This window comes from Pleurodeles waltl, chromosome 3_1 (genome assembly GCF_031143425.1).
Source record: "Pleurodeles waltl isolate 20211129_DDA chromosome 3_1, aPleWal1.hap1.20221129, whole genome shotgun sequence".
In the NCBI taxonomy this organism is placed as follows: domain Eukaryota; kingdom Metazoa; phylum Chordata; class Amphibia; order Caudata; family Salamandridae; genus Pleurodeles; species Pleurodeles waltl.
In genome coordinates this window covers 272,881,331-272,896,287 of record NC_090440.1, presented here as the reverse complement: position 1 = coordinate 272,896,287, position 14,957 = coordinate 272,881,331, and the positions used below count along the sequence as shown (strand labels likewise).

The 14,957-nt window shown below is 40.8% G+C and overlaps 1 protein-coding gene across 2 annotated transcripts in view; it reads left to right on the top strand.

The window, feature by feature from the left end:
• Positions 1-380: 380 nt before the first annotated feature.
• The window catches only part of MAPDA (N6-Methyl-AMP deaminase), a 174,565-nt gene continuing 159,988 nt past the window's right edge, over positions 381-14,957 (top strand). The window contains exons 1-4 of one of the 2 annotated variants that reach the window (XM_069222368.1): positions 381-568; positions 6,866-6,996; positions 9,482-9,542; positions 10,061-10,148. In XM_069222368.1, coding sequence (XP_069078469.1) covers positions 521-568; positions 6,866-6,996; positions 9,482-9,542; positions 10,061-10,148 — 328 coding nt within the window. In that variant the 5' untranslated portion in view covers positions 381-520. The remainder of the gene's footprint in view (positions 569-6,865; positions 6,997-9,481; positions 9,543-10,060; positions 10,149-14,957) is intronic. The other variant, XM_069222369.1, reaches the window with a different exon arrangement.

The window sequence follows — 14,957 nt, the reverse complement described above, 5'->3', positions numbered from 1 at the left end:
GAGATGTCACGTGCGGAGTAAACTACTTAAGAGGTAGAGGCTTATGGGTAATAATAATAACATAGGAAATCTTCACCACCGGGACACGGAAAGGCAGAGAAGAATATCTGTGCACCCGTTCCTTTCTTCTCCAGTTTTACATCAATGCAGGAGTCATATTAGAACAGCTCTATTTCAAATTATTTAAAGTGACCGCATCTAATAGAAAAGTGGCGATTTCTTGGGTTTATCAGAGTTTAATGATGAATTAAAGAAAAAACGAAATAAAGATGTACGTTGTCGGGTCCCTTTAAAGATATCCAGCTTCCTGCGATATAAAGGTTTCTTCATTGCGATCCTGGTAGGTAATCGGTTCCCGTAACTTCCTTTTTCAAGATGGCCGCTATGAGCGCTGGTATACCCTTGCTGGCGCCTCAGCTTTCCTTAGGGTGTTTTGCAAATCCGACAGCCTGCGAATGCAAATCCAGACTGTTCTCCAGTTGCAAAACTACAGGCATATGGAATAAACATCTGGCTCAGCATGGAGGAGAAGCCAGGGCTGCACTTCTACAGGGACCTGCCCAAAGTGGTGAGATGGCTTCATCTGAGTTAGCGGCAGTGTCTGTTATTAATAGTACACACACAATAAGATGCCCGAGAAGCTCGTGCGTTTTTGTCGGATACGTGGAACGTGTGAGATTGTGCACAGACACACAGCACCAGTCTGTGAGAGTTTAAATACCCAAAAGGGTCACACGCTGTAGCTTTTGCCAGACACATGGGGTATTTTGTTTAGGAGGGGAACATGCTCAGAACTGTGTGCGAATATGCGGCGCTCACATAGCGCATTGCGCGAGATCATCTACAAGTGAGCGAGGAAACTGAAAGCACGAACCTGGGTTGAGGGCTTCTTGGAGGGTCCAAGCCAAAACAAGTCTATATTCAAACGTGGCATAGTGTTTGTGGCTTCTGACCTTGTAATTCGGGGACCCGGGCGGAATCCTGGCGGTAAAGCCTTTTGGCGGTGTTACCGCCAGTGTTCTGCAGGCTGCCACGGTCATAATGAGGCCCTATGTGCCTCTTCTCTCAGTGCAAGCCGTGATACAGACGGCCTGGCCTGGTCTAAGTTCATCAGGTTGGCATGGAGGTAGGGGCGTAAAATATTTAAAACCAACACATTGCATGTTACCTGTACTTGGCCTGGACCACACCAGACCACAAACACATATACGTTATGGGGTGCAGAGTAGGATAGAGTTTATCTACAGTTAAAAACATCTTATGTAGCCTTCCTGGTTCATTGTTACTGTCTATGTTGCTTCAAACACATACATCCGAAGGCAGGATTTGATTACTTTTAAAATTAAGGGAAATTAAAATTATTGTGTTGCTATGCATGCAGAGTTAATAATACTGTAATTAGCTGTCCTGGACTCATGAGCAAACCAATTAACCCAGGCAAATACCCCTGGCTAACAAAGAGGCTCATCCCAGTCTACAGATGAAATATAAGTGTATATAAGAAATGGGATGAAGGAATGGGTCTATTCAAATAGGGCTATTCAAGGATATGTTTCACCTAGGCTGTTAACACCCCTGATCTGTATGGTATCCTGCTAGAGTGGTAGAAGGTACTTCAAAACCTTTGAAGTGGACTAGGTGGAAACGGTTGGTACAGGGAGTGTGAAGTTGAAGAAGAGGTGAGACCTCTTTCCAAAGACATGGGACCACAACTCTGTTGGAACTTTCCTTCACATGACCATAAGAGATTTTTAGTGGTAAATTTGATTGTAGACTTGGCCATTTCTGCAGGGTCTTTTGCCTTTACCCTCCACTTTATGCTGAATTTGTTTTTGCTGGCCTTAGGACTGTGTGCACTACTAACCAGTGCTAAAGTGCTTGTGCTCTTTCTCTAAAACATGGTAGCATTGGTTTGTACCCAATTGGCATATTTCTTTTACTTGTAAGTCCCTAGTAAAGTGTCACTACCTGTGCCCAGGGCCTGTACATTGAATGCTGCTAGTGGGCCTGCAGCACTTACTGTGCCACCCACCGAAATAGTACTTTAAACATGTCCCAGGCCTGCCATTGCAGCTTGTGTGTGCATTTGTAAACTGCCATTTCAAACTTACAAAGTAAACCTTTTGCCATGTACAAACATTCCTTTTTAATATATTTAAAGCTCACCTAAGGTAGGTCCTGGACAGCACAGAGGGCAGAGTGCTATATATTTAAAAAGGTAGGGCATGTACCTTTAAGTTTTACATGTCCTGGTAATGAAAACTTTTAAATTAGTTTTTCACTACTGCAAGATCTACCGCTCCCACAGGATAGCATTGTAGTTACCTTATTTCATTTTATAAGTGTAATTGCCGAATGGGAAGAGATAACTAGTTCATGCTTGGTGCCTCTGGAATCATATTTTAAAATTTGAACTTATGGTGACGGAGTTTACATTGCAATTCTGAAAATGCCACTTTTAGAAAGTTGCCGTTTTCTTGTCTTAGCCATTTCCTGCAGACTGTCTCTGGGTCACATGACTGGGTATTGGTGACAGCTGGGCTTTGTGTATTCCTCCTAGACAGCCACACACAATTGGGAGCTTAGGTTTGACTAGATGGACCATCACTGCCAGGATGTGAGGGAGGAGCTGGGCCCAGCATGCTTACACTTCACAACTGGGTACAAACTCTGGACTTCAGACACCAATTCTTCAGTACACTTCTGGGCCTATTGATGCTCTGCCAGGAAGAAGGACTGCTGTGCTGGTGAAAGGACTGCCACTGTGCTGGACTGCGGCTCTGAAGGAACTGATGCCCTGCTGTGTGGACCTGCTGCCCTCTTGCCTGGAGAAGAGGAATTGGACCTGCAACTTCATCCTTGAACCCAGGACCCCAGAGTGACTTCAAGGGCTAGTCAGGTGGCCTTCTCATCTGAGCCACAGGGACATAAAAGGTTCTCCAACATCCTGCACCAGCCCCTGGACCCAAGTGGATTGAGTTTCTGATCCCCAAGTGGTGCCAGTCAGGTTCTGGACCCTTGATGTGGCTCAATAATCCTGAAATCAAGCTTTTGAGATGTTCGCGATCGCAAAGTGGTTCACACCAAGACCTCACCGCTCGCACTGCAAAGCTTCGTCAGCTCGACTCTTGCACTGCAGCATCAGGTGTTGCTGGAGTAACGTTGCTCCAGCAATGCTCGCCCGTGATGCCAGCCGGCTCCTCGTGCTTCACTGATATCCTCCAGCGATTTTCTCCTTGCTCCTTGCAGCCCTCTTCTATGCGAGTGGAACTCTTGGCACAAACTTGAGAAGGTACACTGCAGCGGGACCTGTGCTTAGTTGCAGTCGGTCTAAACTTGTGACTTTGACCCGGTCCAGGCGACTGGATTTCCAGAGTGCGCGGTTTGTGCTTTTTGGCGCTATCTTCACTAAATTCTTTAAAAATTCATATCTCCGGTTCTACTGTTCAGACTTTTGTTGTTATGACCTTGATTTATTATTAAATTTAGCTCTACTTGTGTAACCTGGTGTGGGATCCTTTTTGTGTGCTGTTTCCACTGTGTTACTGTTTGCCTGACTGCTCTGGGACAAGCTACAAAGGGGTTGAGCACAGGTTAATTTGGGGTTTGCTTGTGCCTTACCCTGACAAGGATTGTGGGTGCTACTTGACCAGGGCTCGAACCCCTGTTAACCATTCTAACAGTCATGCTTTAGGAAATTGTTGATGCAGGACTATGGATATTTTTGTAACATTAATTATCTACTAGCCGAATGCCTTACAAAGACAAGAAACAAGGAGGTTGTATAAAGGGTTATGTTTAAGAAGAGAGATGAAAAAGTCAAGCAAAATAAAGAAAATCCGACTCAGTTCCTATCCTGTGCATGCAGATGAGTCAGAAAAATCTCAGAATTAACCTAATTCTTCTGAAAGTATGACTATGCAAAGACGCAAACCATGCATCTCTTGTTTGCAAGTTTCACTGAAACAGACCTGGGGCATAATAGGCTTACAGTTAACTGCAGTATTTTAATTTGATAGCTGAGCATATTAGTGGTCTTCAACCTTGCCATTTGAGGGAAATGCACCATAAATCATTATTTTTGTTTCTATAATCACAATTTTCATATCCAGATCTTGTGCCGTTTCTCACGTTTATTGCTGCCTACAAATGCACATGGACATACTCATCCTATTATAGATCTTTTTAAAAGCTGTATAGAATAACTGTAATCACCATCAAATCATACTAGATTTTTTCTTGAAGAGAAAGCACCTGTGCCCTGCATGTTTAGAAATACAACATTTTAGCTACTTTTCCTAAACATTGTGCGTAGGAACAGTTTATTTTATAGCAGATATGTGGCTAACACTCAAAAGATGGTCACCAGCTTAATACCAAGGACGTTAGGGAAAGAAATGCACCTCTATTTTAAACAGTGGAATGAATGTGTTGATGTCATGAAACCTATGAATTGGTGTGTGAATGAATTCAGAGCAAACTTACACTTACCCAAATGTTTTACTCTGATCACTTGTATGGTTTTCAGATGGACAGTTAAGATTTTGAAGTACACTCCTTAATAAGCCTTTGTAAAAAAATTGACATCAGGAAAGAAAGATATTTATTAATGTATCAATAGGTGCATTTAAAGTTAGGTTATGAAAACACATATAGTAGTTTAATGCTGTGATTTGTAGTCAACGTTAGCAAAAGACATGGCAGCTGTAGACTAGAGCAATCGTGTTCTGGGGTGAGGAAGCAGCCCTTTACTTTATCTACGATTCCTAATGCAATTCACCTCTACTGTGAAAATAATCTTACATATTCAGAGCTTTTGTCTTTTTGTCAGGTATGAGCACTTTTTTGTTTACATGATACATCATATGTTGTTCTTAGAAATTCTCTACCACACATTGTTAGAAGCAACTTACATGACTGTGTTTTTCATAGCTTGAAAGAGTGAGTGAGAAAGAGATGTAATTGGATTTAAAACAAGCAAATGTAATGCATCATTCAAATCCCATGGATGTATACAAACAACATTTTTACTAAGCACAGCATGTATGAGTACTTTCTCATAATTTAATATTACTACTACTAAACTAGTGCAAAATTACATAGACTACTGCTGAAGCAGGGTTCTTAGTTAAAATCGGTTTATGAAGAAAGGCTTACTAACTCATCAGAGTAGAAGTTCACAAGTCACAGGTCAGCAGACCTTTGACGTAAGGTAACTTTAACCAGGAGCTGCACATCAATTAAAAAGTCACCACATTTCCAATTGTTAGTTTCACTCAAAGATGAGAGTTGGTGTTAGTTCAAAAGTTTTAGTTATCAGTTGTATTAATTGCCCAGTCTTTATTGAGGTCAGTGAAGAAAGTCATCAATATGAATCAATAGTTAACAAATCATACTAATCATATCAACAACAGAATAAATGTATTATGCATATTCCATAAAGGAAAGAAACCCTATTCTAGGTTTCAGGATGAGTTGGAAAGGACAAGAAAAAGGTGTACGTCAAAACTCATAAAGAACTCGAAATAGAGGGGTTTAAAGCATAAAGCTTTACAATCTGCTATGAGTTATCCATCAAACAGAACTTCCCATAAAGGGAGGTTCAAGAAACTCGGTAGAGGCTCAGAGCAGTGTACATTTGAACAGGAAAGTGAATAAATCTGGAGAGAATCCGAGAGCTACTCTAGGAACACTCACTAACATAAAGCATACCTTAAAACTTTCTGCATCATTTTACTCTCCTCCTTCCATCAGTTAATCAGCTTCCAGTACCCTCATGGAAACAGGAACGTTCTGTCGTCTTTTCATCAAGAGCAGTAGTCCATGGACAGCAATATTTAAATGGAATATTTGTATCAACTACTTTGTATAAATCAGCAATGGTTGTCACAATTTACTTTCCCTTATAAGAAAAACTACAGTTTCATTTTCAAACTTCTAAATTATTTTAATAAAATACAGGCTACCAATCCATGTAATGTTCAAAGCTTTTGTGTGATTATAAACATTTTGCAGAGTTAAACTAAAACATTTTAATACATATTGTATTCTACGGAAATCTGTCTATGCGAAGGTCATAATTATTTCTTTCACATTGTCTTTATTTTCACAGCACGTCAGCTTTGTCAAAATGTAACATTTCACATTCTTAGCCTCGTCACTTTTACTGAAAGCACATCTTCATCTTTTCAAGCCTAAAATTCCTTTTGTCTAAGGCCTACATGTTAATTCTGCATATTTTTGCATTCGTTTTCATTAATTTTAAAATGTGCCATCACTAGTTTATTCAGCAGCAAGGGGCAGTCAATGTGTCAACAATTACTGTATTAGATATTTATATGTGAAAGACGTATTTCAGTACTACCCAGCACAATTCTTAACATGTAAAAAATATTTTCAATATGAAGTCCTAGTCCTACAAGTAGAGTATGGCAATTGCAATGATGTTTAAATAAGAGGTGCTTTGATAAAGGTAACATGTTTTAAAAGAAATAGTAAAACACATCACCACATTCAAGATCGTAGAAAATTGAGTAGTCCAGAGCTCAAGTGTCTATGATGAATGAAATGAAACAAGGTTGACAGCTACGAATAATAACGTACCGTCCTATAAACAAGAAACAGCTAATGCAATATTTGAGGTTATCAAAATGACAATTTATTCTTAACAAATGCACCCCCATTAGGTCTGTCTCACGGATTTGGTCTTGCATGACAAGGGATATGAAGTAATGGAATTTAATACCCATCTGATTCTTCAGAACAATCAATTATTCACTAAATCTTTCAGCTCAAAGCTTATCATACATCATCATTATTACTACTAAGCAGATTTTGGACTTGAATGTATTTGTTCTTGATTCAGGAGCTTCATGCCCATTTAAATGGCTCAATCAGTTCTGCTACAATGAAGAAGCTAATGGCTCAGAAACCACATCTCCAAATCCAGAATGGGATGACCATGATTGACAAGGGAGAAAAAAGGAGTTTAGAAGAGTGAGTATGTTAACTATTGGATTATATGTATAGACTATACTAGGCAATCTCCTAAATCCTCTACAACATGGGTGGGTAATCTTTTGATAAATGCCAAAACAATACTTAATTTTCAGGAAATCCACTCAATGCAAATTTAAATAAAATTAAAATAAATCTAATTTATCTATGTGATGTCCATCCTGAGATTCTGGCTTTTATCTGGGTGAGCTTTGGCCTAAATCAGACCCTATTCTATGAAAACACCAAATACATACATGATAATGTCATTGAATGTACCTTTTCAAATATGTTTTACTTTAGGAGACACCATGTAGCAACACTTCACAGTTGTGAAATGGTGTTATAGTCCCATGCACTAAACCGAAATCAGGACAGAAAATATTTGATTGTAATCGAGTTAATGATATGAAATTACCTTGCAACAGGGCACATTTTATTGTAAAGACCTTTGATGTATCAGCACTAACTAAAGGATTATATCGTATTGAGTCACACACTATGATGAGTTACTGGAAAATCTCATTCTAATGAATGAGTAGAATTGAAATACAATTGAAAAAGATATATGCAGAAGTGACACTCAGCAGTGGTCACCAAATAAGATAATCCATTTGTGTACATAGCTTTCAATTCAGCTGTGTAATAAATAAATATGTAGAACAGTTCCCACTGATTCCCATAACAGTGTCAAATGATTTGGTTCGTGATTTAACACTGCTGGTCACCTTAATTCTTTTACTATTTGCTACTGAAATTGTAGTGCAGCGCTACTACAGTGCACATGCTTTTATTCTTTACATGTAAAAAATATATATTAAGTCTCAGCCTAATAAGTAATATGACTAATGAAATGGGGTTTATCCATGCAGTGTTCTGAAGTGGATTTCTGGTCTTTTATAGAAACAAATACATAAATAATTGGGTGATTCACTGAGTTTTGAACTAGGAGCAGTGCCACTAGAGCTGTCTTTCTTTAAATGCACATTATAACACCTCTTATATCGATCGAAACTCTGTGAACACAGTTAACAAAGAACTGGCGTTCTGTGTAGAAGCATTGGCAAAGCCAATATATCTGGCCTTTAATTGCTGCTCTCATAATCATTGGCTTTACAAATGCTTGTGTACACACGGCAACCATCTTACAATTGGTTTCTAGTGTTTATTATGAATGAAGTATGTAGAAAACATTCTCAGATTGCCACCCTTGTGTAAGGAAGCCATTATTTAATACTTTTGGATTACTTTATGAATAATAAGGAAAGGCAAAACCTATCTTAAGATGGCCGCAATAGCAGCGCCGACATGGGCATCTGAAGAGCTGCCTAGCCCTACCAAAGTTGTAAAAAATGTGAAAATTAAAATCACTTTGACCCACCAGGCCTGGATCTGAAAGAGACTATTTTCCTTATGGAATGTTGTACAAGAAACAAGAGTGTCGGACACATAAAGAAGAGCTAACATTTGCTGACCCATTACCCCTTTGTGTGCTGTGGTGTGCAGAAGCAACATGTGAATCACAATGAGACAACCCCGTGAATGAAGGCCGCTGACCCATAATCCTGTTGTTGTATATATTTTTTTAATTTAAGAATTTTTGAAGAAACATGAGAAGACAGCTAAAAGCTGTAAGGTAAGGACATCTGTAAGAATATGAGGAAATTAAAAAAGTCCGTTTTGCAACGAGTAATTGATTTGTGTTTTTAGCTGGATAATATGTTTTAAGAATAGCTCTATGAGACTTTGACGAAGTAGAGGGTGTCCTCCTACCAGTGTGATATTTGTTAATCGGTCTATCCAATGAGAGTCACTTACTGCACATTATTTTGAAGGGCCTATCTTGTGCCTTGCATTGCACCTTTGTCTAAAGTGACTATCTCATGCATTAACACCGATTTTCTTTCTGATTATTTCCTCACACTGTGCTCTTGTTTTTCTGTGACTCCTTTGTTTCCAAGTCGCCCTCTTATGTTGCTGTAGTTTTTTGTCTATGTGCCTCTTGTGTATATTTCTAGTTTCCTTCTATCACTAGGTTAACCTGTCCTCTTAAGCCTCGTTCGTTTTTTTTTTAATCCTACATATCAGGGAAGCATGGAAGGTAGTTAACTTTTCATGTTTTATTCGCAGCACACATTCATATCGGTTAGTTGTTTCATGTAATGCTGATAAGTTAAATGTAGTTCTTTTCATTAAACCAATTATTAATGTATGCTTTTTTCGAATTCACGTATGATGGACGCTGTTCTCTTATGATAAAAAATTACCATGTCGGTTAACCGTATAAAAATATAATTAATGGGATTTTTCGAAGTGTGGTAAATGGTCGTTTTTCATTCGTGAAACACCCTACCTGAATAAGTATGCTATTTGGGTAGCATTATATTTTACAGCAGTAATGCTCATTTGTTCATTGTGATGTGCAGAATTGCATAACGATTTAGCCATTTCAAATAACCCTAGAATATATTTTCTTTTCGTGTAGATGTTTCCAGATGTTTCGAATTATTCATCAGGTCACAACCACAACCGAAGATATATTACTGGTTTGTTACGTTTTACTTTCTGTTATCCAGTTGATCAAATGGACGAGGGAGCGAATCATTGCTTTGTAAATACTTTCTGCAGCCACTGTGCAATGTTGGCAATAGAATTTCAAACTAATTGTGTTCTGCTCAGTGAAAAGTGATTGATTTATGGACTGTCATAAATTGATGCATTTTAAAACACATGTCGCATATAATTTGAAATTGAAGATTATATTCTGTAATTTTATTTTTGGGGCAATTCTCGCATGTATAGTGTATGCTGTGAAGCTAAAAGATAAATCGCATAACACATGCACAAAGTTTAGAAGAGAATTATTAACTACGCAAGAACATGTGGTAACCACTTCCAGTCTTCAATGGTAGGACTGTGCCACATACATTAATTAATATGCCAGCGATATGACAGTGTGACAAAAATATCAAACTGGGATGACGTTAATATCGATAGAAGTGTGTCCTAGGCAGAGGTAGTTGTGTTTCTTTTTCACGATTCTGTCTTCCTTTACTATTTAAAGGTGACTAAAGATGTAATTAAAGAGTTTGCTGATGACGGTGTCAAGTATCTTGAATTAAGGAGCACGCCCAGAGAGGTATCCTCTACAGGTACGACTTGAAAAGGATACGAAACGATGCCTCCACCAGGTCATAGGCAATATTTTTCTTCACTGTTTCTTGATGTATCATTTTTCGTTACCCCTTTTAGTGCTACCTCCTCTGTTTAATTCTGCCTTTGGCTCTCCAATACACTTGAGACAATTGTTTATCATGTCACTTCTGTGCTTAAAATATGTTTACCAGGCATGTGAAACCGTTTTATGCCTTGCGAGGTGTGTCTCATCTTCAGGGTTTTCTTCTTCCACGCTTAGTGATCAAAAAGCAAAGACAGTTACATTGTCTGCCTGTGATGTGCACAAAGGAGCAATGCCACTTTCCTATAATGGTGTAGAACTTTACACCATGATATCATAGGATGAGGAAATAGCAACAGCGAGTATGTGTCCAAGCGATGGCTCTGATATATTTGTATAAAAGGACATAAAAATGAAAACACAACCATGATATCCCTTCTAATCCATCTCTGTGATCAAATGTCAGGCTCTGTTTTCCGAGGGAGATGGTTGTTTACTTTTCTTTCTTTGGCTTTAAAGATAGAGGATTTGTGTGACAATCTGGAGGTGTGAAAGGAAAGGCTTTTTGTAGCACAGAACAAAAGGTAAATGAACTGTGCAGATATTTCAGAATATATCAGAAACACTTTTTTTGTACTTCGTAAATGTGCTTGGAGCATATATTGTAATACGATCAAAACAAATCAGTGCCCTAGGTGATTGCATTTCCACACATTATCGTTAGTGCGCTGTATAGTTCTATCAGTAAAATGGATATTTTGATTGAAAATGTGTTTTCTGTAATGGCAGTGCACTTCTACACCATGAATACTCAACTCTATGCCACTCCACCTTGTAACACTCTACTCCACTCTATGCCCCTCCACTCTGTGGCACTCCACTCCACTTTTCTCTACGACACTCCACTCTACAGCACACCACTCAACCCCACTCTGTTACATTCTGCTCCACTCTATGGCACTTCTCTCTACAACAACTCTACTCCATTCTATGCCACTCCACACCACCGTGCTCCACTTTACAATACCCCTCTCCACTCTAAAACACTCCATGACACTATTCCAAGCTGCCCTACCCCACTCCACTCAGTGACACACTACTCTTTGATACTCCACTTTATTCCACTGATACTCTACTCACCTCTGTGCCACTTTACTCTGACAGTCTACTCTACTCCACTCAGTGCCACTCCACTCTATGACCATCCACTCTGTCCCACTCTGCTTTACTCCACTGTTTACTAGAACACTTTACTCCACAGTACGCCACTTCACTCTACTCCACCCCACTCTGCACCACTGTACTGCAGTCTATGGCACACCAATCCACTCTAGGCCACTCTACTCCACTCCACTCTATGCCACTCCACGCTTCAGTAATCTATGCTGCTCTTCAGCCCTCTATGCCACCCCACTCTACTATACTCTTTGCCACTTTTCTCTGATACTCCATGACACTGTACTCCACGCTGCGCTGTGTTACTCCACTAAACACGCTATTCTACAACACTCCACTTTATTCCATTCTGACACTCCACTCCACCTTATGCCACTTTACCCTGACACTGTACTCCACTCTGTGCCACTCCAAACCACTCTAAGCCACTCTACAACACTCCACTCTATCCCACTACGCTCTAATGCACTTTTCAGTATGACACTTTATCCACAGGGCGCCACATCACTCTGTTCTACTCCACTCCGCTCCACTCTATGCCACTCCACTCTAAGCCACTTTACTCTAGGCCACTCTACTCCACTCAACTCTATGTCACTCTGTCACTCTTCGACGATCTATGCTACTCTACGAAACTCTGTGCCACCCCACTCTACTTTACTCCTAGCCACTTTACTCTGCTGTACGACACTCCATGCTATGCCACTCAACTCTGACACTTACTTCACTCAACGCTACAACGCGACTCCACTTTACACTACTTTACTCCACTCTACAACACTTTACTCCACTCTACAATACTTTACCCCATTCCACAGCACTCTACGCAATGCCTCTCCACTCTTTCACTCCACTCTGACACTCCACTCTACGATGCTCTTCTCCACTCTATGCAACTCTAAGTGACTCCACTCTGACACTACACCGATCTATTCCACTCTACAACACTCCACTCTATAACACTCCTTTCTACAACACTCGACTCTACGACACTCCACTCTACAACCCAATACTCCACTCTGCGCCCCTACACTCTGACATTACACTCTAAGACATTCCACTCTGACATGCCACTCTGCTCCACTGTAGGTCACTCTAAGCACCTCTTCTCCACTCTGTGCCACTGTACTCCATTCTGCACCACCCTAATTTACTCCATACCACTCTATAGCACTCTACGACCTGGCACTCTACGACACTCCTCTCCATCTTAGTAGTCTTGAATCCTGTATCTCCGGTATCCTGCTTGTGTATTAAATACATTTATTAGTATGACCTTCTTATGGAAATCTCAGATGCCAAATCTTTAAACTTGATTGTATTTTCAGAATGGCAACCACAGTGAGAACACATATTCTTTAAGATCATGCCAGGGGGCGTTCCATACGACATTTATGTTATAAAATGTGAAAACAGAAAATATTTTTTTTCATGTAAGGCATATCAGATAATCTGAAACAAAATTTTAAATGGTATTTCTATGTAGCTATGTTTGGAATGCATTAGTAGTTCAGTTTGGTTAAGGTAGGTCCTCAGGGCTTTGCACCTTGATAGATTTGCAGGCATGCTTCTTTTACTTTTATCTGGCCTGATCCATTGTCTTTCTATTATGGGATCTGAGTGTCTTGGTGATGATGTGCGGGTGTCGTAAAGATCCCAAAACCAGACTCCCTTTTGAGCATGTTAAGTTAGCCTGCCTTCCTTTGGCCCATATGCAACATTATCTTTTCCAGAACATGAAAAAGTGTCATACCTTCCACACATTTACTTTGCTAACTCCTCAGGCGACCTAAGTATGATACACGTTCCCTCATATCTGCATTTCAAAGACTGACAGTGAACATTCAAAATAAACATGTAGTGTGAATTGGCATTTATTTCGTCATACTGGTTCATATCAGTCATGTCTTGTACTAGGTGGAAAGTACTCCAGTGTGTAGGGCAAGTGTCAGTGGTCACCCTTATCAAAACCCCTGAATTAACCACTGATTCAGAGAGGCCCTCACCCCAGGTTATTGCAAGAGATCCTGCCTTACTGCTGCTGCATCCATTCCTGTGCTGAGAGCTGATACTGAGTCAATACCGAGAGGAGCTGAGCCCAGCTGATGTGTGTTTTTCTTTCGAGGGAAAACTCACTCCCGGCTGATCACCACAGCTTCTCTGCTGTGAACAGGTATGCAGTTGACTGATTCCCCAAAAACTCTAGAGGCAATTTAGCTACTCCATACTCTTATAGTGTAGCACATAGAAGTAGTCTTCAGGATGTTAGATTGCTAGGAACATTCCTATCATGGTAGAAATTTGTCATATTATTCTTGCTGTTAGTGACATTTATTAGTGCTATTTTAATTATATTCTGTGTGGTTATTACTCATATATTAAACAAAAGGATGAGGCTGTTGAAATGAAGTAAACACTTTTAAAGATATTGGCCCTCATTACAACCTTGGCGGGGGGCGGAGGCTGCCCGCCAAGGTTGAATCGCCGAGCGGCCGCCTATGCGGCTGCAAACCCACCGACCACATTACAACATCCCCGCTGGGCCGGCGGGGATGTCGGCCGTAACATTGCAGCCAGCTCTTAATGGAGCCGGCGGTGTTGCGGCCGTTCGGGTGCAGCTGCACCCGTCGCGCTTTTCACTGTCTGCTTTGCAGACAGTGAAAAGCAGGGTGGGGCTGTCCCTGGGGGCCCCTGCACTGCCCATGCCAAGTGCATGGGCGGTGCAGGGGCCCCGCAACTCCCCTTCCCGCCAGCCTTTCCGCCATGGAAAGGCTGGCGGGAAGGGGAGTCATAATCCCCAGGGCAGCGCTGCAAGCAGCGCTGCCCTGGTGGATTAAAACCGCCGGGACAACCATGGCGGAAAACCGCCGGTCCCGGCGGTGTGACCGCGGTGGTACAGCCGCGGTCAAAATATGCCAAATTGTACCGCCAGCCTGTTGGCGGTACGATCACCAAAACAACCCTGGCAGTCTTTGACCGCCAGGGTTGTAATGAGGGCCATAGTGTAGTTTCCTTACCTCAGTACTTGTCTAAAGAATGAAATTTGGTATGAATTGCCAATGTGCCGTTGATCCCTTGATGGGACTGTTAGTAACCCAGAAAGCGCAGGCACCACATCGGCAAGAATGTCAGGTGGGGTTGTGTGGGGCTACAACAACTTGGACTTTCATGATCAAGCGTTTGTGCACTAAACTCAGTACAGGCACCCGTGGGCAGGAAAGCCACACCTTGCACAACTAGGCCAGAACCCATGTTTACGCAGCGCTTGAGGAGATTTAGACCGGACGCAGTGTGTTTGATTTACCTTGGTTTTAGTCTGGAAACTACATTTAGGATTCTTTGAGACCTTTCAAACTTTCTTTTTGGGGGCTTCAAAGAAGTGGATACATGCTTTCAAGAACTGAACTGAAAACTACTAACTATACCCTTTGAATACACTACAACAAAGTGACAATAGAATTTTATCTGTATTATTGTGGGTTACTGGTTACAGGTGAACAGAAAGGTTAATACTCATGTATTTCTGTCATCTATAGCTGAATCAACCACTGTAGCAGGAGCAACAGTATTGTAATATAGAGTATGCTGGTACAATAGTTCATATTAG